General features: G+C 40.6%; 3 protein-coding genes across 7 annotated transcripts in view; 1 reads left to right on the forward strand and 2 right to left on the reverse strand.

Annotated features, from left to right (window-relative positions):
• LOC130561091 (fas-binding factor 1 homolog) overlaps positions 1 to 12,276 on the reverse strand; it is a 33,704-nt gene extending 21,428 nt beyond the window's left edge. The window contains exons 1-3 of one of the 2 annotated variants that reach the window (XM_057345212.1): positions 12,204 to 12,276; positions 11,503 to 12,096; positions 11,098 to 11,165 (exon numbers count right to left, since the gene is read on the reverse strand). In XM_057345212.1, the coding sequence (XP_057201195.1) occupies positions 11,098 to 11,165; positions 11,503 to 12,096; positions 12,204 to 12,252 (711 nt within the window). In that variant the 5' untranslated portion in view covers positions 12,253 to 12,276. The remainder of the gene's footprint in view (positions 1 to 11,097; positions 11,166 to 11,502; positions 12,097 to 12,203) is intronic. The other variant, XM_057345213.1, reaches the window with a different exon arrangement.
• Positions 2,671 to 7,044, forward strand: LOC130561154 (GTPase IMAP family member 6-like). Of its 4 annotated transcripts, none has more exons than XM_057345318.1 (6): positions 2,671 to 4,903; positions 5,003 to 5,104; positions 5,182 to 5,291; positions 5,399 to 5,992; positions 6,330 to 6,397; positions 6,498 to 7,044. In XM_057345318.1, the coding sequence occupies exons 3-6, from the start codon at positions 5,210 to 5,212 to the stop codon at positions 6,561 to 6,563; spliced, it is 810 nt and encodes a 269-aa protein (XP_057201301.1). In that variant the 5' UTR covers positions 2,671 to 4,903; positions 5,003 to 5,104; positions 5,182 to 5,209; the 3' UTR covers positions 6,564 to 7,044. The 4 variants fall into 4 exon arrangements, with proteins under 4 accessions (XP_057201301.1, XP_057201303.1, XP_057201304.1 ...); XM_057345320.1 differs by having other exon boundaries at positions 5,237 to 5,291; XM_057345321.1 differs by having other exon boundaries at positions 4,890 to 4,903; positions 5,038 to 5,104; positions 5,237 to 5,291.
• On the reverse strand, positions 12,247 to 21,448 carry LOC130561185 (transmembrane protein 220-like). The gene is made up of 8 exons (XM_057345356.1): positions 21,053 to 21,448; positions 20,878 to 20,910; positions 20,733 to 20,793; positions 19,756 to 19,879; positions 19,178 to 19,237; positions 12,592 to 19,006; positions 12,391 to 12,492; positions 12,247 to 12,258 (listed from the first exon to the last, which is right to left on the reverse strand). Exons 1-6 carry the CDS (start codon positions 21,143 to 21,145, stop codon positions 18,874 to 18,876), a joined length of 504 nt encoding a protein of 167 aa, XP_057201339.1. The 5' UTR covers positions 21,146 to 21,448; the 3' UTR covers positions 12,247 to 12,258; positions 12,391 to 12,492; positions 12,592 to 18,873.
• Between the last annotated feature and the right edge of the window lie 354 nt (positions 21,449 to 21,802).

Genomic DNA, 21,802 nt, shown 5'->3' on the forward strand with positions numbered 1-21,802 from the left:
CAGTGCGTGTTGCCTCCTCAAATGGTTGTAGTATTTTCACAATGGCCTGCACTAGTTCCCATTGATGGTGTGACATTACACCTCCCAGATCCATCTCTGCACTCATGGTAGTCAGTGGTCGTCTCTGCTCCAACAGCCACTGGAGCATGTGGAAGGAGGAATTCCACCTGGTTGACACATCATGCACCTAAGTGTTCTTGGGAAGGCCAAGCTCTTCCTGGATTTTGTGAAGTTTGTTCACAGCTTTGTTTGATCTGTGTACAAACCCAGTGATCTTGCGAGCAGATCTTGCGAGCAATCAATATCACATTGGTCACTCCCCGGCACTCTTTTAGAGCAGCTGTTACCACTAGGTGTAAGGTGTGAGCCATACACCTAATGTGCACATAGTTACCATCAGCCATTGCCTTAACCATGTTAGTGGCATTATCTGTGACAAAATACTCAACAGAAAATTTCGCTCCAACATCATCTTGCCATTGTTTCACAACGGCCTGGAGGTGATGTAGAATGTTGGCTGCTGTGTGATCTTCATTAAGAACCTCCATCTTGAGAAGTGCTGTCACACGTTTATGTTCATCTATTCCTTGTGGACTCTGTTTGCATTCTATCCAGTGGCCAGTGAGAGAAAGATATGCATTTGTGGAAAATTTGCTCGTCCAGATGTCAGACGTGCAGTGCACAAATTTCCCTTCAATTTTTGAGAGAGCTTCTTTTACTTTTGTTTTCGCATCTTGGTAAAGTTGTGGTATAACTGTGCGAGAGAAATGCCAACGAGATGGTAGTTGGTATCGAGGTGCAACCACATTGAGAAGCTTGCGAAAACCTTTATTCTCCACTACTGAGTANATACAGGAGCAATAATACGATAGGTGCTAATGCAAAGTTTACTAGTTTCAACAAAAGCCAGAACACTACCTGTTGAGAGAAAGAGAGAGGGTTAGTGCTTTTTTTTCATTTGTCTGTCAAGTACTCACAGAAGAGATGGGTTTTGAATGTTGTGAGAGATGTGGTTGACCGGACTGAGTTAGGAAGAGTGTTCCACCAGGAAGGAGTTGTGAAGGAGAATGAGCGGGAGAGCGATTTACTGCCCTTATGAGAAGGCAACACAAGACGCCGCTGGTTTGCTGAACGCAGGGATCTTGATGGGGTGTAGGAGTGTAGGAGGGTTGTGAAAGTATGCCGGTGCAGATCCAGTGATAGTCCTGTAGGCAAGCATTAGTGACTTGATTCTGATACGGGCTTCGACCGGTAGAGAGATGAAAAGGGCCGTCACATTGGAAGACGAGACGTTCTGCTGCGTTCTGAACCAGCTGGAGTGGTTTTATATCTCAATATTATATCTCCTGTAGCTCAGTGGTAAGAGCATGGCGTTAACAACACCAAGGTTGTGGGTTCGATCCCAGGGGATTGCACATACTTAGAAACAAATGTTTAGGACAATGCAATGTAAGTCGCTTTGGATAAAAGCGTCTGCCAAATGCGTAAATGTAAATATTGCTTAAATGTTTTTTAACTCTCAGATATAACAAAATACATGATAATTATTCCCAGATCAAATAAAATTCCATTGGCATGATCATTCTTCACAATGGGAAGTGTGGATGGGCCTGTTATTGCCGAAATTAAACTGAGAAAACACATCACAAATCTGTTGAAATCACAAAGCTGTTGTAATGCTTTTAATGGTTTACTTTTATCAGGAGCATATAGCCCTACAAGGTTAAAATGAAAATACATGAATATAAAAAGCTCTGAATGTGCTTTACTTGAAGAAAATTGAAAGCGTTGTTTCATGTGTTGTTTACTTGTACAAAACCCATGTTATGGTGTTAATGCAAAGTCTTTCATGACTAAAGTTGTTGCACTTGTCATGACGTCACATGACTAATCTCTGGCCCTCACTCCAGTACAGTAGGTGGCGGATATGCACCTCTAACGCAAGTTGCCACCAGCCATTGAAAAGGAACAGAAGAAGAATCAATATCCCATTCAGGCATAACAGCACCTGCCATTTAGCCCTCATACTTACTGAAATTGAGTACCTACTCATTGAGTATGCCATTTCTGATTCAGCCTCCGTACAAATACTATACTTCTGTATTTTTGTGAGATTGTCATAAAAATATAAGTAGTTTCAAAGTAGCTTTTTTTTATTGCAGATGGCAGAACAAAGTCAAACACACTGAGAAAAGAGAGGAGCTGGATAAGGAAATTAAGAAAAACGCTTCTGACAAATATGATGGACCTATTTGAGATGTATCTGTTTTGATTCTTTCATTCTTCTGAGTAATATGTTAAACGTGTGTTAAAGGCTGTTTGTTCTGCTGTATAAAAATGGTATTATTTTTTCTTTGTTCAGGTCTTAAACAGTACTTAAAAAGTCTTAAATTTGATTTCACAAAGTGTGCAGCAACCCTGTCATATATTCAAATGAATCAGATACAGTCAAAGATCATTCAATGTATATATTATAATACTCCACTGATCATCTAAAGATACAGTAAGCCTAAAGGCAAAACTAGTTCTTAGCCTCAAGTGTATTCAGGAATTGTTTCAGTGTTTCTACACGTCAGTCCTCAGCCCCCTCTAAAAATGTGTCAGATGTATAAAAACATGTGCGGTGAAACTGAAGGACTGGTAACAAGCATGCAAATGATAAGTGTCAGATAAATCCATAAATACATGCCTGCAAACTCGTTGCTTTTTGGCGAAATTCACTGTTTTGAATCAAAATATGCTGATCAGAAGAGTTTTTTTTTCAGAGCGTGGGGGGGGTCTTTGTTTATTTGTAAGATGTAAGTCCTCAGGTGCCATAGTTTGAAAATTCAAAACACAGATACAGGCAACATAGCGTCAGGTAATCAGTCTGCTTCGAACGTCATTTTTGCGCCCTCGAAAGTCACCTCTGAAGATGACGCAACACCAGGTATCATGTCGGATAAAGAGGAATTTGCGTTGTTTTTATTACTCAGTGTGTTCCAAACAGCTATATTATGAGATCTTCCTTCAGAATTCCCACTTCAAAAGCTGTGCCCTTCTAAGTGAGTAGGGCACTTGGGTGCGATTGATATTGGTCGAAGTGTCAGATGCTGAAGCTGTAGTTTACCACTAATAATAATGTAATTATTGCACAGACCTAACGATCGATTCGCTTCATCAGACATTAATTTATCGTCAGGATATTGTTTTTATGTGAACCCGCTCTCTATGAACACGTTATGAAACAATCACCGTAATGAATGATTGTGCTGACCATGGTTACTGTTGACATAATCGTAGTTTAGATATATTACAGTAGAACAGCATGTTTCTTACGTCGCAAAATAACAATTAAGTGTTTAATATGCGCGTAGGCTATAAGCTTCACCTTGGTCATACGTCATGTGATTAGCTTCTGTTACAGATGTCATGTGGTGCAATTGTACAAACTTGTGCTGGCCAAAACATTTTGAGCAGCAAATTGTGGCTGGTGTGACAAAAGCTTTTTACTTGACGCAAATATTGCATTTTTTCTTTTCAGAGTGCACCAGAACGCATAAATTGAAAGTAAAAATCACAAAAATGTTCTTAGGGGGAAGGACTCCCCAGACACCCCAACAGAAATTCTAATTGTACGTGTGTCCCCTTTTTCACCTCTTCCGAGTCTGCAGGTCTGTAAATAACAATGCAGACTTTACAGCTTGTGATCTTAAAGCAACAGATGTATTCATTCTTCAGGAACAGTGCAACTGAGCTTGGAATTCTGTATGATTCAGGAAGCAAAAATGCAGAAAACTAAAGTGGAGATTCTGGCTGCAGTGCTTTGGAATCATGTTAAATATAAATTGCAACCAGTTTTTTCTATTTCCTTTTGGAAGGTCAAACAATGTGCTTTTCCCCTGACATCTGAAAACAGTGTCTCCTTAACAAAAAAATTGGTTTGGTCTGTTAGGTAGTAAATGTATGATAACAGCATCTCCACGAATAAACAAATTATAAACAATAAAACATCAAACTCTCGGCCTACACAAAAGCAGTCAGCGGACAGCATTATGTTTTAATGTGGCCAAGCAGACTCATCACGGAAGTGACTGCAGGACTATAGTTTCACTGTAGTACAAACAAAGCAATTTCTGACTCACTTTAATGTGCCGTTTGAGATTTGTAACTTTGCACACCAATTACACGTACAGTTTTTATTACAAGCTAAAGAACTGGTAAAAAAAAGAAGCGTAATAAAAGTGAAAGTATTTAGTCAACGTCTTAGAATTCTTAACATATTTTATAGTAAGCCAAGTCTGAAAAACAGACCTGGTTTCGGCTGCTTGTTTTTGCTGGTCTGAAAAGAGTGAAGAGTGGGAAATTCCTAAAGAATGCAGTCAAGCAGGATCTTTCTGATGAAGCAGGTTTGTATTCCAGGAAACAGATTTAGTACACTGGGTAAGACATGCATGATTTTCTGTAAAGCTGTTTGGAATCATCAAGAATTTTTTAAAATTACAATTAAACGACCAAAAAAATTACTTTTGAAGTGGAGTTGGCTTTGGTGAAAATAATTTTTTGTGTTCAATGTAAAGGCATTAGAAGACACATGTGGTCATAAAGGCATGGACATAGTGAACAATACTTAGTGCCGATGAGCTGCAAACCTCCACCGGTCAAGCTGAGACCAACCTTCAACTGAAACTCACTTGACTTAACCTAACTGCACACTGAGTAGCCTAATTTATAATGAATCTGTTCAATGTTGTTGTTCTACATCTTTCCGACAAAATTCCCATAACTTTCCTGATATATTTAAAGAAAAGATAATAGGACATGTCAGCTGACTAAAGGAATGCAGAATGTACACATTTTACCCTTTAAATAGACACAACTGGCACATGAAGTTTCATTTTAAAAGATGTGGGACGACATCCAGGTTAGACTTCTGAAACGTTATATTCATATGTGTGTGTGTGTGTGTATGTTTATTGTGCATTATTATAAAAAAGTCATATTAAATGTTTTATATCTACAGCCATGTTATGTTCATAATACCTTCATAATTCTTAGAAGGCAGTGGATGAAAGTACTGTGAATATAGAATCTCTTCCAGCTGCACTCTGCATACAGAAATTTGGTAATAATCTGAGTACAAATTACAATTTTCAGATCAAGTTTTTTATGCATTTGTAAAGAAATTGTACCCGTTTACAGAACTGTAAAAAAACGTGACAATGTTAACATGATTAAGTTGCCGTTTTCCATACAGTACATAATGGAAAGCAACGAGGACAAAAACAGAGGTTCAGCTCAAGACAACATGGGTAAGAAAACAACTACATCACATAGTGGTAGCTTTGAACTATTAGCTTGTTAGGCACAAATGAATTCATTTATATAGAATCAGTTACAGTGTATGTTTTTTTTCTAGATCAAGAGATTCACAGTTTGACACTTGTCCTATTTGGAAACTCGACATCAGTCCAGTTTGGTCATGATAACATTTTACTGGGAGAAGAACAGATCTGCATTAAAACTGAAGAAACTCCTAGAATTGTTCCTTCACACATACAGATATCAGGACATCATGTTTCAGTCTTTAACATGATTGACTTCACTGAATGTCAGCTGGACTTGGTATATCAACTAGTTCATGAAAATGAAATCTGTGCCTTCATCTTTGTTGTTCAACTGGGTCAGTTGACAGATGCTGATAAGAAGTGTCTGGAATGGCTACAGAGAGTATTTGGTGATAAAGTTATTCAGTTTGTTATGGTCATCTTCACTTATGAGAGTGAAGAAGAGTGTGACACTATGAGCAATTATCTGAAGAAAAACCCAGTGAAGAAGCTGTTAAAGAAGTGTGGAGAAAGATATCACACCTGCAGCAAGACCATGAATGACCAGTCAGAGATGAGAAAACTAACAAGCAAGATTGAACGTCTGTTTAAAAAGGATCAAGGGCAGTGCTACACTGAAGAGATGTACAACAAACATTTAGGAAAGAGAAAAGACCAGAAAAAAAGTGAGTATTACACCGTGTCTACTGAACGAGAAAAATTATAATTTTACATTTTGTCCACTAGATGCGGCGCCAGTGGTATTCGGTGTAGACACCGTGTTAGAGTGTTGAGATGTTGTTTCCTAACGTTTCAATTTCTTCTGACATGTTTAATTATCTGTTTATTTCTCAGATGTTACATTTTTATTCAGTTCTTACCTGCAATAACATCATATAGTGGTACATGCAAGCTTTCATGCGGCACAATAAATATCCTGTTTCGTTAAAATGGGCTGGTCTAAAACCGTCAGATAATTCAATAAGATTAGAGAACTGTGTGTGTGTGTTTTAAATAATAAAGCAGATGAATCCACAACCAAGAAAGAAGGAAAGACAGAAAGCAAAGAAAAAACCCAAGGAAAACACTGGGTAAGTGCTTGAACCACACACTTTAAGTTGATCATTTAATTTAGCCAGTATCTCATATCTAATTACTTTAATCATATTTTTATCATTTAACTTTCTGTAGTCGTCACAGTTAATGTCACGGATTTCGGAAGAACCCAATTGCAGGCAGCGGGTATTAAGGGGTTAACAAGAAACAGGTTTATTTGAAACAAAAAAACAAAACAAAAGCCCACAATGGGGTAACAAAGACAAGACTAAATAATACTATGGAATAAAAAGAAACAAAGACTTCCCACGTGGGGGCACAAAACCAAACTAGAAATAAACTGACACAACGTCTCACACCAAGGTACAGGTAAGGTATTCACAAGGACAGGCAAAACCAAACAAATAGCAATACCGGACACGACTAGGCACAATACAAGACGAACCGACACAGGACAGAGAAAACAAGGGCATTAAATAGGGGAATACAAACGAGGGATAATGACACAGGGAGGGTGAAGGGCAGGTGGTAGGGATCAAACACTAATGGGAAGCTAAACGGGATAACAAGGGGGCGGGGCCAGAGACGCGACACTGAAGAGAATGCATAATATGTTATGATAGACCATAATATGATTCTCTCCACATAAAACCTAAGGCTTTGTCATGACTCTGCTACAAGACCAAGAAAAACATGACTGAAGCAGAGCATGACAGAAGCCCCCCCTTAATGACACCCCAGGTGTCACCAAGGGGTAGACTAACGGACAGACAGAGTGGGAGACAGACAGGACAAGCAAAACAAAGAAAACAAAATCAAGGGCAGACAAGACACAATAACAACAGGACTGGGTGGGACATCAAAAATAACAAACATGGGAGGGGGGGTGGGGCCAAACAAGGGCCCATAGGGGGCAGTCCATGGGGGTGGGAGAAGTCCCAGTCCCCGGCTGCGCTCGAGTGCGCAGAGTCCTGTGGGACTTAGGAGGAGTCCTGGGGTGGGACAGTCTTTGGCCCTGGGAGTTTCCCAGGGGTCGGCTTGGCTGCCGGACTAGGACCGGCTGGAAGGCCGGCATGGAAGGCCGGCGGGCAGGGCTTGACGCCAGCGGAAGGCGGCAGGCAGGACTTGACGCCGGCTGGACAGGGCTTGGACGCCGGCTGGAACAGACTTGGACGCCGGCTGGAACACCGGACTGTACGGCCGGCTGCAGGAGATCACCGGACTCGAGGACGCCGGCTGGCACCGGACTGGACGCCGGCTGCACCGGACGAGCCGATCGGCCCGGCTGGCTACGGCTGGACACCGGACTGGACACGACACCTGGACAAAGACTGGACACAGGACTGGACACAAGACTGGACACCGGACTGGACGCCGGCTGCACCGGACTGGACGCCGGCTGGACCACCGGACTGGACGCCGGCTGGACCACCGGACAGGACGCCGGCTGGACCACCAGACTGGATTCCGGCTGCACCGGACCGATCGCCAGCTGGATCACCGGACCGAACGCCGGCTGGATCACCGGACTGGACGCCGGCTGGATCACCAGCCTGGACACATGACTGGACAAAAGACTGGACACAGGACTGGACACAAGACTGGACACCGGACTGGACGCCGGCCGCACCGGACTGGACACTGGACAGGACATTGGCAGCACCACCGGACTGGACGCCGGCTGCACCACCGGACTGGACGCCGGCCGCACCGGACTGGAAGCCGGCCGAACCGGACCGGACGCCGGCCGCACCGGACCGGACACTGGACAGGACATCGGCAGCACCACCGAACTGGACGCCGGCTGCACCACCGGACTGGACGCCGGCAGCATCGGACTGGACTCGACACTGGACACGACACCGGACTGGGTATCGGCTGCACCGGACTGGACGCCGGCTGCACCGGGCTGGCCCCACCTCGCACTGCTCGCCGTTGCCTCTTTCTCTTGAGTCTGGCCACCCGCCCGGTTGCCGGCTGCAAGTAGAAGGCAAACGGTACGGTTGGCTCCGGGTTGGAGTCCTCCGAGGATGACGCCCAGGACTCTCGCCTTCCCTGCTTCCCACCGAGGCTGACTGGTGGTAGGGAGGCTGCAGGAGGTGAGGAGGATGATGGCGTGGAGTTACCCAAGGTGAGAGTACCCACCACACGGTCCTCCGGGATGGACGTCAGACCGGGACGAGAGGAGATTGGATGATTGCTGGGAGAGGAGTCTTTGCCACACTCCTCTCGAAGCTGCAACCGTTCCACTAACTGTGGGAACGGCTGGTAAACCAACTCCTCCCGCTCCGGAAAAGATGGTGGGTCGTCCATCCCGGCCATGAGGTAGGCACTCACCAGCACCTCGGGGACGGATGCCTTCCTGGCCTCGACCTCCTGAGCATAGTCCAGTAAAGGCCGATGGCACTGGGCCGGGAACGGGCCACCTCAGGCGTGTGACTGGGAGGCTAATGCCTCCCACCATACCGGATTACCGGTACACGGCCACCGGCTGGTTGGGAGCCTGTCCATGGGGCTGCCTGCTAGGTTCAGTTGTGGTCGGTTCGTTCTGTCACGGATTTCGGAAGAACCCAATTGCAGGCAGCGGGTATTAAGGGGTTAACAAGAAACAGGTTTATTTGAAACAAAAAACAAAACAAAAGCCCACAATGGGGTAACAAAGACAAGACTAAATAATACTATGGAATAAAAAGAAACAAAGACTTCCCACGTGGGGGCACAAAACCAAACTAGAAATAAACTGACACAACGTCTCACACCAAGGTACAGGTAAGGTATTCACAAGGACAGGCAAAACCAAACAAATAGCAATACCGGACACGACTAGGCACAATACAAGACGAACCGACACAGGACAGAGAAAACAAGGGCATTAAATAGGGGAATACAAACGAGGGATAATGACACAGGGAGGGTGAAGGGCAGGTGGTAGGGATCAAACACTAATGGGAAGCTAAACGGGATAACAAGGGGGCGGGGCCAGAGACGCGACACTGAAGAGAATGCATAATATGTTATGATAGACCATAATATGATTCTCTCCACATAAAACCTAAGGCTTTGTCATGACTCTGCTACAAGACCAAGAATAAACATGACATGAAGAAGCAGAGTCATGACAGTTAAAGTGCTTGACAGGTCTGAATTACTGACACTGATATAAAAGAAGCAAAATTATAATGATAAGCTATATGCGGTGTGTGTAAATCTCACCTGATCTCAAGAGAAACTAGCAAACTGATAGTACAGGCCGTGGCTTTTACTGTTGCCTCCAGTTGTGTACATAACTCAGCTTGGTGTGGGTTGATCAGAAACTATCATGTCGTATAGGACTGGAATGCTGGCACAACTGTAAACTACTACTAACTAGAGCAAAGCCCACCATTAGTGGCCATATTTGTATGGTATTGATAGCCCAAACTTCAGAGGGTGTTCAAACCTCAATCAAAAAAATGAGACACAGCAGGAAAGCTATACAGGGAACGAGACACGAGAAAGCACATGGCATGTCAATAGTAAACAATGCCATGTCTTTCTCACACTAAACCTAAGGCTTTGTCACGACTCTGCCACAAGACCAAGAAAAACATGACAATATAAGGCAGAGTCATGACAAAGCCTTAGGTTTAGTGTGAGAAAGACATGGCATTGTTTACTATTGACATGCCATGTGCTTTCTCGTGTCTCGTTCCCTGTATAGCTTTCCTGCTGTGTCTCATTTTTTGATTGAGGTTTGAACACCCTCTGAAGTTTGGGCTATCAATACCATACAAATATGGCCACTAATGGTGGGCTTTGCTCTAGTTAGTAGTAGTTTACAGTTGTGCCAGCATTCCAGTCCTATACGACATGATAGTTTCTGATCAACCCACACCAAGCTGAGTTATGTACACAACTGGAGGCAACAGTAAAAGCCACGGCCTGTACTATCAGTTTGCTAGTTTCTCTTGAGATCAGGTGAGATTTACACACACCGCATATAGCTTATCATTATAATTTTGCTTCTTTTATATCAGTGTCAGTAATTCAGACCTGTCAAGCACTTTAACTGTCATGACTCTGCTTCTTCATGTCATGTTTATTCTTGGTCTTGTAGCAGAGTCATGACAAAGCCTTAGGTTTTATGTGGAGAGAATCATATTATGGTCTATCATAACATATTATGCATTCTCTTCAGTGTCGCGTCTCTGGCCCCGCCCCCTTGTTATCCCGTTTAGCTTCCCATTAGTGTTTGATCCCTACCACCTGCCCTTCACCCTCCCTGTGTCATTATCCCTCGTTTGTATTCCCCTATTTAATGCCCTTGTTTTCTCTGTCCTGTGTCGGTTCGTCTTGTATTGTGCCTAGTCGTGTCCGGTATTGCTATTTGTTTGGTTTTGCCTGTCCTTGTGAATACCTTACCTGTACCTTGGTGTGAGACGTTGTGTCAGTTTATTTCTAGTTTGGTTTTGTGCCCCCACGTGGGAAGTCTTTGTTTCTTTTTATTCCATAGTATTATTTAGTCTTGTCTTTGTTACCCCATTGTGGGCTTTTGTTTTGTTTTTTTGTTTCAAATAAACCTGTTTCTTGTTAACCCCTTAATACCCGCTGCCTGCAATTGGGTTCTTCCGAAATCCGTGACATTAACTGTGACGACTACAGAAAGTTAAATGATAAAAATATGATTAAAGTAATTAGATAAGAGATACTGGCTAAATTAAATGATCAACTTAAAGTGTGTGGTTCAAGCACTTACCCAGTGTTTTCCTTGGGTTTTTTCTTTGCTTTCTGTCTTTCCTTCTTTCTTGGTTGTGGATTCATCTGCTTTATTATTTAAAACACACACACACAGTTCTCTAATCTTATTGAATTATCTGACGGTTATAGACCAGCCCATTTTAACGAAACAGGATATTTATTGTGCCGCATGAAAGCTTGCATGTACCACTATATGATGTTATTGCAGGTAAGAACTGAATAAAAATGTAACATCTGAGAAATAAACAGATAATTAAACATGTCAGAAGAAATTGAAACGTTAGGAAACAACATCTCAACACTCTAACACGGTGTCTACACCGAATACCACTGGCGCCGCATCTAGTGGACAAAATGTAAAATTATAATTTTTCTCGTTCAGTAGACACGGTGTAATACTCACTTTTTTTCTGGTCTTTTCTCTTTCCTAAATGTTTGTTGTACATCTCTTCAGTGTAGCACTGCCCTTGATCCTTTTTAAACAGACGTTCAATCTTGCTTGTTAGTTTTCTCATCTCTGACTGGTCATTCATGGTCTTGCTGCAGGTGTGATATCTTTCTCCACACTTCTTTAACAGCTTCTTCACTGGGTTTTTCTTCAGATAATTGCTCATAGTGTCACACTCTTCTTCACACTCATAAGTGAAGAGGACCATAACAAACTGAAGAACTTTATCACCAAATACTCTCTGTAGCCATTCCAGACACTTCTTATCAGCATCTGTCAACTGACCCAGTTGAACAACAAAGATGAAGGCACAGATTTCATTTTCATGAACTAGTTGATATACCAAGTCCAGCTGACATTCAGTGAAGTCAATCATGTTAAAGACTGAAACATGATGTCCTGATATCTGTATGTGTGAAGGAACAATTCTAGGAGTTTCTTCAGTTTTAATGCAGATCTGTTCTTCTCCCAGTAAAATGTTATCATGACCAAACTGGACTGATGTCGAGTTTCCAAATAGGACAAGTGTCAAACTGTGAATCTCTTGATCTAGAAAAAAAACATACACTGTAACTGATTCTATATAAATGAATTCATTTGTGCCTAACAAGCTAATAGTTCAAAGCTACCACTAAGTGATGTAGTTGTTTTCTTACCCATGTTGTCTTGAGCTGAACCTCTGTTTTTGTCCTCGTTGCTTTCCATTATGTACTGTATGGAAAACGGCAACTTAATCATGTTAACATTGTCACGTTTTTTTACAGTTCTGTAAACGGGTACAATTTCTTTACAAATGCATAAAAAACTTGATCTGAAAATTGTAATTTGTACTCAGATTATTACCAAATTTCTGTATGCAGAGTGCAGCTGGAAGAGATTCTATATTCACAGTACTTTCATCCACTGCCTTCTAAGAATTATGAAGGTATTATGAACATAACATGGCTGTAGATATAAAACATTTAATATGACTTTTTTATAATAATGCACAATAAACATACACACACACACACACATATGAATATAACGTTTCAGAAGTCTAACCTGGATGTCGTCCCACATCTTTTAAAATGAAACTTCATGTGCCAGTTGTGTCTATTTAAAGGGTAAAATGTGTACATTCTGCATTCCTTTAGTCAGCTGACATGTCCTATTATCTTTTCTTTAAATATATCAGGAAAGTTATGGGAATTTTGTCGGAAAGATGTAGAACAACAACATTGAACAGATTCATTATAAATTAGGCTACTCAGTGTGCAGTTAGGTTAAGTCAAGTGAGTTTCAGTTGAAGGTTGGTCTCAGCTTGACCGGTGGAGGTTTGCAGCTCATCGGCACTAAGTATTGTTCACTATGTCCATGCCTTTATGACCACATGTGTCTTCTAATGCCTTTACATTGAACACAAAAAATTATTTTCACCAAAGCCAACTCCACTTCAAAAGTAATTTTTTTGGTCGTTTAATTGTAATTTTAAAAAATTCTTGATGATTCCAAACAGCTTTACAGAAAATCATGCATGTCTTACCCAGTGTACTAAATCTGTTTCCTGGAATACAAACCTGCTTCATCAGAAAGATCCTGCTTGACTGCATTCTTTAGGAATTTCCCACTCTTCACTCTTTTCAGACCAGCAAAAACAAGCAGCCGAAACCAGGTCTGTTTTTCAGACTTGGCTTACTATAAAATATGTTAAGAATTCTAAGACGTTGACTAAATACTTTCACTTTTATTACGCTTCTTTTTTTTACCAGTTCTTTAGCTTGTAATAAAAACTGTACGTGTAATTGGTGTGCAAAGTTACAAATCTCAAACGGCACATTAAAGTGAGTCAGAAATTGCTTTGTTTGTACTACAGTGAAACTATAGTCCTGCAGTCACTTCCGTGATGAGTCTGCTTGGCCACATTAAAACATAATGCTGTCCGCTGACTGCTTTTGTGTAGGCCGAGAGTTTGATGTTTTATTGTTTATAATTTGTTTATTCGTGGAGATGCTGTTATCATACATTTACTACCTAACAGACCAAACCAATTTTTTTGTTAAGGAGACACTGTTTTCAGATGTCAGGGGAAAAGCACATTGTTTGACCTTCCAAAAGGAAATAGAAAAAACTGGTTGCAATTTATATTTAACATGATTCCAAAGCACTGCAGCCAGAATCTCCACTTTAGTTTTCTGCATTTTTGCTTCCTGAATCATACAGAATTCCAAGCTCAGTTGCACTGTTCCTGAAGAATGAATACATCTGTTGCTTTAAGATCACAAGCTGTAAAGTCTGCATTGTTATTTACAGACCTGCAGACTCGGAAGAGGTGAAAAAGGGGACACACGTACAATTAGAATTTCTGTTGGGGTGTCTGGGGAGTCCTTCCCCCTAAGAACATTTTTGTGATTTTTACTTTCAATTTATGCGTTCTGGTGCACTCTGAAAAGAAAAAATGCAATATTTGCGTCAAGTAAAAAGCTTTTGTCACACCAGCCACAATTTGCTGCTCAAAATGTTTTGGCCAGCACAAGTTTGTACAATTGCACCACATGACATCTGTAACAGAAGCTAATCACATGACGTATGACCAAGGTGAAGCTTATAGCCTACGCGCATATTAAACACTTAATTGTTATTTTGCGACGTAAGAAACATGCTGTTCTACTGTAATATATCTAAACTACGATTATGTCAACAGTAACCATGGTCAGCACAATCATTCATTACGGTGATTGTTTCATAACGTGTTCATAGAGAGCGGGTTCACATAAAAACAATATCCTGACGATAAATTAATGTCTGATGAAGCGAATCGATCGTTAGGTCTGTGCAATAATTACATTATTATTAGTGGTAAACTACAGCTTCAGCATCTGACACTTCGACCAATATCAATCGCACCCAAGTGCCCTACTCACTTAGAAGGGCACAGCTTTTGAAGTGGGAATTCTGAAGGAAGATCTCATAATAAAGCTGTTTGGAACACACTGAGTAATAAAAACAACGCAAATTCCTCTTTATCCGACATGACACCTGGTGTTGCGTCATCTTCAGAGGTGACTTTCGAGGGCGCAAAAATGACGTTCGAAGCAGACTGATTACCTGACGCTATGTTGCCTGTATCTGTGTTTTGAATTTTCAAACTATGGCACCTGAGGACTTACATCTTACAAATAAACAAAGACCCCCCCCACGCTCTGAAAAAAAAACTCTTCTGATCAGCATATTTTGATTCAAAACAGTGAATTTCGCCAAAAAGCAACGAGTTTGCAGGCATGTATTTATGGATTAATCTGACACTTATCATTTGCATGCTTGTTACCAGTCCTTCAGTTTCACCGCACATGTTTTTAAACATCTGACACATTTTTAGAGGGGGCTGAGGACTGACGTGTAGAAACACTGAAACAATTCCTGAATACACATGAGGCTAAGAACTAGTTTTGCCTTTAGGCTTACTGTATCTTTAGATGATCAGTGGAGTATTATAAAATATACATTGAATGATCTTTGACTGTATCTGATTCATTTGAATATATGACAGGGTTGCTGCACACTTTGTGAAATCAAATTTAAGACTTTTAAAGTACTGTTTAAGACCTGAACAAAGAAAAAATAATACCATTTTTATACAGCAGAACAAACAGCCTTTAACACACGTTTAACATATTACTCAGAAGAATGAAAGAATCAAAACAGATACATCTCAAATAGGTCCATCATATTTGTCAGAAGCGTTTTTCTTAATTTCCTTATCCAGCTCCTCTCTTTTCTCAGTGTGTTTGACTTTGTTCTGCCATCTGCAATAAAAAAAAGCTACTTTGAAACTACTTATATTTTTATGACAATCTCACAAAAATACAGAAGTATAGTATTTGTACGGAGGCTGAATCAGAAATGGCATACTCAATGAGTAGGTACTCAATTTCAGTAAGTATGAGGGCTAAATGGCAGGTGCTGTTATGCCTGAATGGGATATTGATTCTTCTTCTGTTCCTTTTCAATGGCAGGTGGCAACTTGCGTTAGAGGTGCATATCCGCCACCTACTGTACTGGAGTGAGGGCCAGAGATTAGTCATGTGACGTCATGACAAGTGCAACAACTTAAGTCATGAAAGACTTTGCATTAACACCATAACATGGGTTTTGTACAAGTAAACAACACATGAAACAACGCTTTCAATTTTCTTCAAGTAAAGCACATTCAGAGCTTTTTATATTCATGTATTTTCATTTTAACCTTGTAGGGCTATATGCTCCTGATAAAAGTAAACCATTAAAAGCATTACAACAGCTTTGTGATTTCAACAGATTTGTGATGTGTTTTCTCAGTTTAATTTCGGCAATAACAGGCCCATCCACACTTCCCATTGTGAAGAATGATCATGCCAATGGAATTTTATTTGATCTGGGAATAATTATCATGTATTTTGTTATATCTGAGAGTTAAAAAACATTTAAGCAATATTTACATTTACGCATTTGGCAGACGCTTTTATCCAAAGCGACTTACATTGCATTGTCCTAAACATTTGTTTCTAAGTATGTGCAATCCCCTGGGATCGAACCCACAACCTTGGTGTTGTTAACGCCATGCTCTTACCACTGAGCTACAGGAGATATAATATTGAGATATAAAACCACTCCAGCTGGTTCAGAACGCAGCAGAACGTCTCGTCTTCCAATGTGACGGCCCTTTTCATCTCTCTACCGGTCGAAGCCCGTATCAGAATCAAGTCACTAATGCTTGCCTACAGGACTATCACTGGATCTGCACCGGCATACTTTCACAACCCTCCTACACTCCTACACCCCATCAAGATCCCTGCGTTCAGCAAACCAGCGGCGTCTTGTGTTGCCTTCTCATAAGGGCAGTAAATCGCTCTCCCGCTCATTCTCCTTCACAACTCCTTCCTGGTGGAACACTCTTCCTAACTCAGTCCGGTCAACCACATCTCTCACAACATTCAAAACCCATCTCTTCTGTGAGTACTTGACAGACAAATGAAAAAAAAGCACTAACCCTCTCTCTTTCTCTCAACAGGTAGTGTTCTGGCTTTTGTTGAAACTAGTAAACTTTGCATTAGCACCTATCGTATTATTGCTCCTGTATGACATATCGCTCCTTGCTCCCTGAACTCTTTGTAAGTCACTTTGGATAAAAGCCTCTGCTAAATGACTAAATGTAAATGTAAATAAGCTCAATATAAATGCTTCGTATTTCAATTCTATGAATTAAAACTATGCACAATATAAAACACGGTCAATTTAAGAACAAAGCAAGGTCAATGTTAATGTTACATTAGCTTTACAATAATTAACAACATGTTGAATTGTACATGAAAGTCGGCTGTGACTGTTTTGCGGGCCGTGCGTGGTATTCTGTCCCGTGGGCTCATGGGATATAGAAGCATCTCAAGTATCCGTCGCTGAGTGCTTAAGAATCAAGCCATACGGAAATTTCTCGCCTACTCTTTTATGAATACTGACGATTCGGACATACTACTCTGTTCAAGTACTGCTTTCTCCTACCACATAGTAGGTACGTAGGCGTATTCAAACGCAACATTAGTATACGCACATCCAAATCTCGCGAGAAATAGTCTACCACCAGGGTATTTCTTGCCTACTATTTTGTGAATACTGACGATTCAGACATACAATTTGTTCGCCTACTGCTTTTTGCCTACTATATAGTAAGGAAGTATGCCATTTCGGATTCAGCCAGAATGTAGCTTTTGGTCGCTTTGACAAAGCTCACTATTACTATTCGTCAGGGATATTATTAGTGATGCTTTGAAAAAGCATCTCGTAGAAACATGCGGGTTATCACATTTGAAGAGGCTATCAGGCTCTGTAACAACATACTTCACAATGGGGTGTAAGTTGTACCCCTGGGGTGTAAGAGCCTCCCAAAATTTCCGTATACTTATAATGGGGCCATAGACTGCCATTAAAAAAATGGAACAGATTTTTTTTTCGCATTAGACCCATGAATGAGGGCTCAGATCGAGCGGCCCATTGAGGAATGGTGTGTGATGACTTTTAGAAGCAATCGGGTGGGGGGTGTTTGATAGGGGGGTGAATAAAAACCCGAAAAATCCTGTTGACTTAACATTGGGCCTCACTTTGACGGGTCGTAGCTCCGTGCGAGGATTTCGTAGAAACGTGCAGGCTACCACATTTGAAGAGGCTATCAGGCTCTGTAACAACATACATCACACTGGGGTGTAAGTTGCACCCCTGGGGTGTAAGAGCCACCCAAAATTCCCCATTGACAGGAAACATGCCCATATAAGGCGTAAAACTGTCCTGTGTTGAATATCTTCGCACTACAACCACTTAGAGACAAGGGGGTGGGCTCATTTTACTCAGGCAACCAATCAGTGTCACATGATCATTATGAAGATATTAAGCCACGCTCATAGCAACCATTTACAGCAACCTAGCAACCGATCCCATAGACTTCCATTATAAAAGGTCCATATGGATATCTTTGCAGCACAGTGTCGTAGAGACATGTGGGTGGGCTCATTTTACTCAGGCAACTAATCAGTATCCCAGGAACTTCATTAAGCTTCGAAGCCACGCCCATAGCAACAAAACATGTCAGCATAGCAACCATTTAGCAATACCTATATCTCTGCATCGGAACATCGTAGAGACACGGGGTTTGGTTTGTTATACTTATATCTTAGAGCATCATCAATTGGCAGATGCTAAGCCACGCCCATAGCAACCAAACACGTTAGCCTAGCAACCATTTAGCAAGACCTATAGCTCTGTATCAGAACATCGTAGAGACACGGGGGTTGGTTCGTTTCACTCATAGCTTGGAGTATTATCAATTGCAGATGCCAAGCCATGCCCATAGCAACCGAACAGGTGAGTCTAGCAACCATTTAGCAACACCTATATCTCTGCATCAGAACAACATACAGACACGGGGGTTGGTTCGTTTCACTCATAGCTTGGAGTATTATCAAGTGCAGATGCCAAGCCACGCCCATAGCAACCAAACATATTAGCCTAGCAACCGTTTAGCAATATGTATATCTCTGCATCAGAAAATTACGGTGACAGCTGAATCTCGGGGAGGTATTGACAGTCATGCTTTCAGTTCCGTGCTCCAGTGCGATTTGCGCTCATACTGCCCCCTTTCCAAACCAAAGTGGTTTTACTGTATGAGTGTTGTATGTTTAATTTCTGTGTCAAGTCTATCACTGACCCACAGTTTGTCAGGTGACTTTAATTTTATAAAGGTCTTTTACAACACATTAAAGCAGTCGTGCTCAGGTATTTTTCTTTTCTTGGTCCATTTCAGTTATCGGGGTTTCAGGTTTAAATAGCAGTTGTACAGTGTTCAGGCCAGTGTGATCTCAGCTCTGTGTTGATGTAGTAATAAATCCATGCGATGAATGGAAATACAGTGATTCCCACAGCAGTGAACAGCCTGAAAGAGCCAACAGCGCCCCTACAGGACACACATATTAATGCTCATCAATCAACTGATACAGTTTCACTACTGCATGTGCTTGAGTGACGAATTGTATCATAGATCATGTTAACAAAGATTGTGAGAGAGTGTGTTTAGCTAGAGTACAGAGTGTTATGAATGTTAAACATAAAAAAGCAGGTGTTTTACCTTCCTGAGTGTCTACACATCAGCAACCAGAAAACTGTTAGCAGAAGCCCAGAAAATTCTCTAAGAGAGATGAAACAAGAGAAACAAAATAAAACTTCTCTCATTATTTCTTCGCCCTGGTGGTGTTTCAAACCTGTGTGACAGAAAGAGGTGGTCCTGTAAATATGACCACATTATTCATCACTTGAGAACGTTTTGTGAGGACCAGTCACAAAGTATTCAGTAAGAACACATGAAACATCTCATGACATTTGGAATCAGTGAAGTCAAACTAAATTTCCCATTTGTTGCTTTTACTGAAAAATTACTGCACACATTTAAAACAACGCAAGGATAATTCAATAATGACAGAATTTTCATTTCACATGAATTATTCCTTTAAAGGAGTAGTTCACCTTCAAAAGGAAAATTCTGTCATCATTTACACGCCCTCTTGTCATTTCAAACCTGTATGATTTTTTTCTTCTGCAGAACACTAAAGATATGTTGAACTACACAAACACCACATGAAACATAGCGCAACGAAATTATATTATTATTTTTGAATACATTTAACAACTTTTCATAACAGATGTTACCTTCCTTCCTCTTGCTGGAAGATGTTTATAATATTCTCTTTATAAAGATTCCAGCCCAGTAAGAACACAAATGTTGAGGCTACGAGCACATGAAGATCAGCAATTCTCCTCCACAATAATGTCTCTGGAAAATGAGATAACAGTAAATCCATTAAAGTACTTTAAAACTAGTCGACACCTCTGAAGTCATGTGAGTGTTTAATATGCAAATAAAAACAAAACTTACAAATACGAAGACAGAACAAATGGGGTTTCATACTATTGAACTAAAAAACTGCAAGCTTACAGCACAATAACAGTAAACACAGTCCACAGTGTTTCTTCAAAATGATTACACAACGACAACTTGGGGAAATATTATTATTAAGAATGGCTGTTTTGTGTGAACAGTAGGGATGCAACGATTCACCGTGAGCCGGTTGAAAATCAAATATAATGTGTGACGATTCAAATCGGTTGAGGTGTGAACTGAATCGCAATACATTTTTTGAACAGCAGGGGCCGCCATGTTCACTGCAAACCTAAACGTGGACATGCTGATATTTCTTAATGCAAAAACTAAGAAAAGCACAGAGAGTATAAGTTTGTTTATATTAAAGAGACTTTTTCTATTATTAATTTGGTATGAAATTGTAGTTTAGTTTTGTTATTTGAAATAAAATAATTTTATTATACAAAGAAACGTGAAGCATTTAAGAAATAATGCAAGGGAAGTTGTTCATTTCTAATTTGTTTCAACTCATTTTGTAAAAATAAATCGTGAGTAAATCGTGAATAAATCGCATCGTGAGATCAGAATCGTGAATCGCATCGCATCGTGAGCTGAGTGAATCGTTACATCCCTAGTGAACAGACCCAAAACTCACTTAAATTACTTGATATATGTATACAGTAAAGCACTAATCGGTCTGAAGCATTTCCCCTTCGATCCACTAGATGGCAGCATTAAGCGATTCCTTTTGATTTACTACACTTACCTGTTATTTCTTGTTGACAGCAAATCAAAAAACATAATCCAGCTGGAATAGCATATGCAATCTGCATAAATAAACACATTACAACTATATTATTAAATTTACAGAAGGAGAAATGACATTTGGGGTGAAAGACGTGAAGGATTACCATCCACCACAAAACAGCGTCTGGATCATTTATCTGAAACAACGACATCACGTGCTTTCAGACAGCGTTGTATTCAACAAACACGCAAGTACTTTGTTTTTTTGTGAGCGTTTGTTATTTATTTCAATAATCATGATTCGCGTTCACTGGTTCGGTGTTTTCTGCAGAAAATTACCTGCATGTAAGATGCCAAAGCGAAAAACAGAGACATGAATAAATTACAAACTCTCCAGACGATCTGAGAGGGGACGATGCTCTTGTTCGTCATTTCGACTTTTTTATATTTACGCTAATAATGTCAGTAAAACTTGACAGTCTAAAACCCACTGAACTTTATAACTGTGCATGTTCCGTGTATGACGCGTAGCCGCAGCGGGACTGATGCATTGTGGGAAATGTAGTTTAAACGACGTGTGTCATACACTAAAGGGAATTCGTCATTTTTTAATGACTCTGCGTATAAAATGATCTGCTTAGTATATAGTTGTAGTATATTTAGTCTTCAAACGTACATTAAGTATATTAAAAAGGTGAGACGAAATATCATTTGTCAAGGCCTTTAAAAGCAGTCATTTACCTAAAGTTTTGCTTTTGTCTGGAACTATGTAAGGTTCTTCCTTAACTTCCTCTTTCCTCTGAACGGGAGCTGAGCTTGGCTTGGTCCTAAAGCTGAACAGATCAGCGTCCTTGTCATCCATGTTCTGTAGTAAACAAGTAACAGGGAATAGAAATACATATACAGTATTTGACATGTAATATTCTAGGACTTTATTTATTGGACTTTGTTTATAGAGCGACAGCTGAAATAGTTTTTACTCATGAGTATTTAAAATATTTAAATTTTTGTTGCACATGTAAGAATAACAAATATTCAACACTACAGACAGTATTTTCACTAGGAGTCATCTCAAGTAGTTTGAGAATA

The sequence above is a fragment of the Triplophysa rosa genome, linkage group LG11 (assembly GCF_024868665.1).
Source record: "Triplophysa rosa linkage group LG11, Trosa_1v2, whole genome shotgun sequence".
Classification (NCBI taxonomy): Eukaryota; Metazoa; Chordata; class Actinopteri; order Cypriniformes; family Nemacheilidae; genus Triplophysa; species Triplophysa rosa.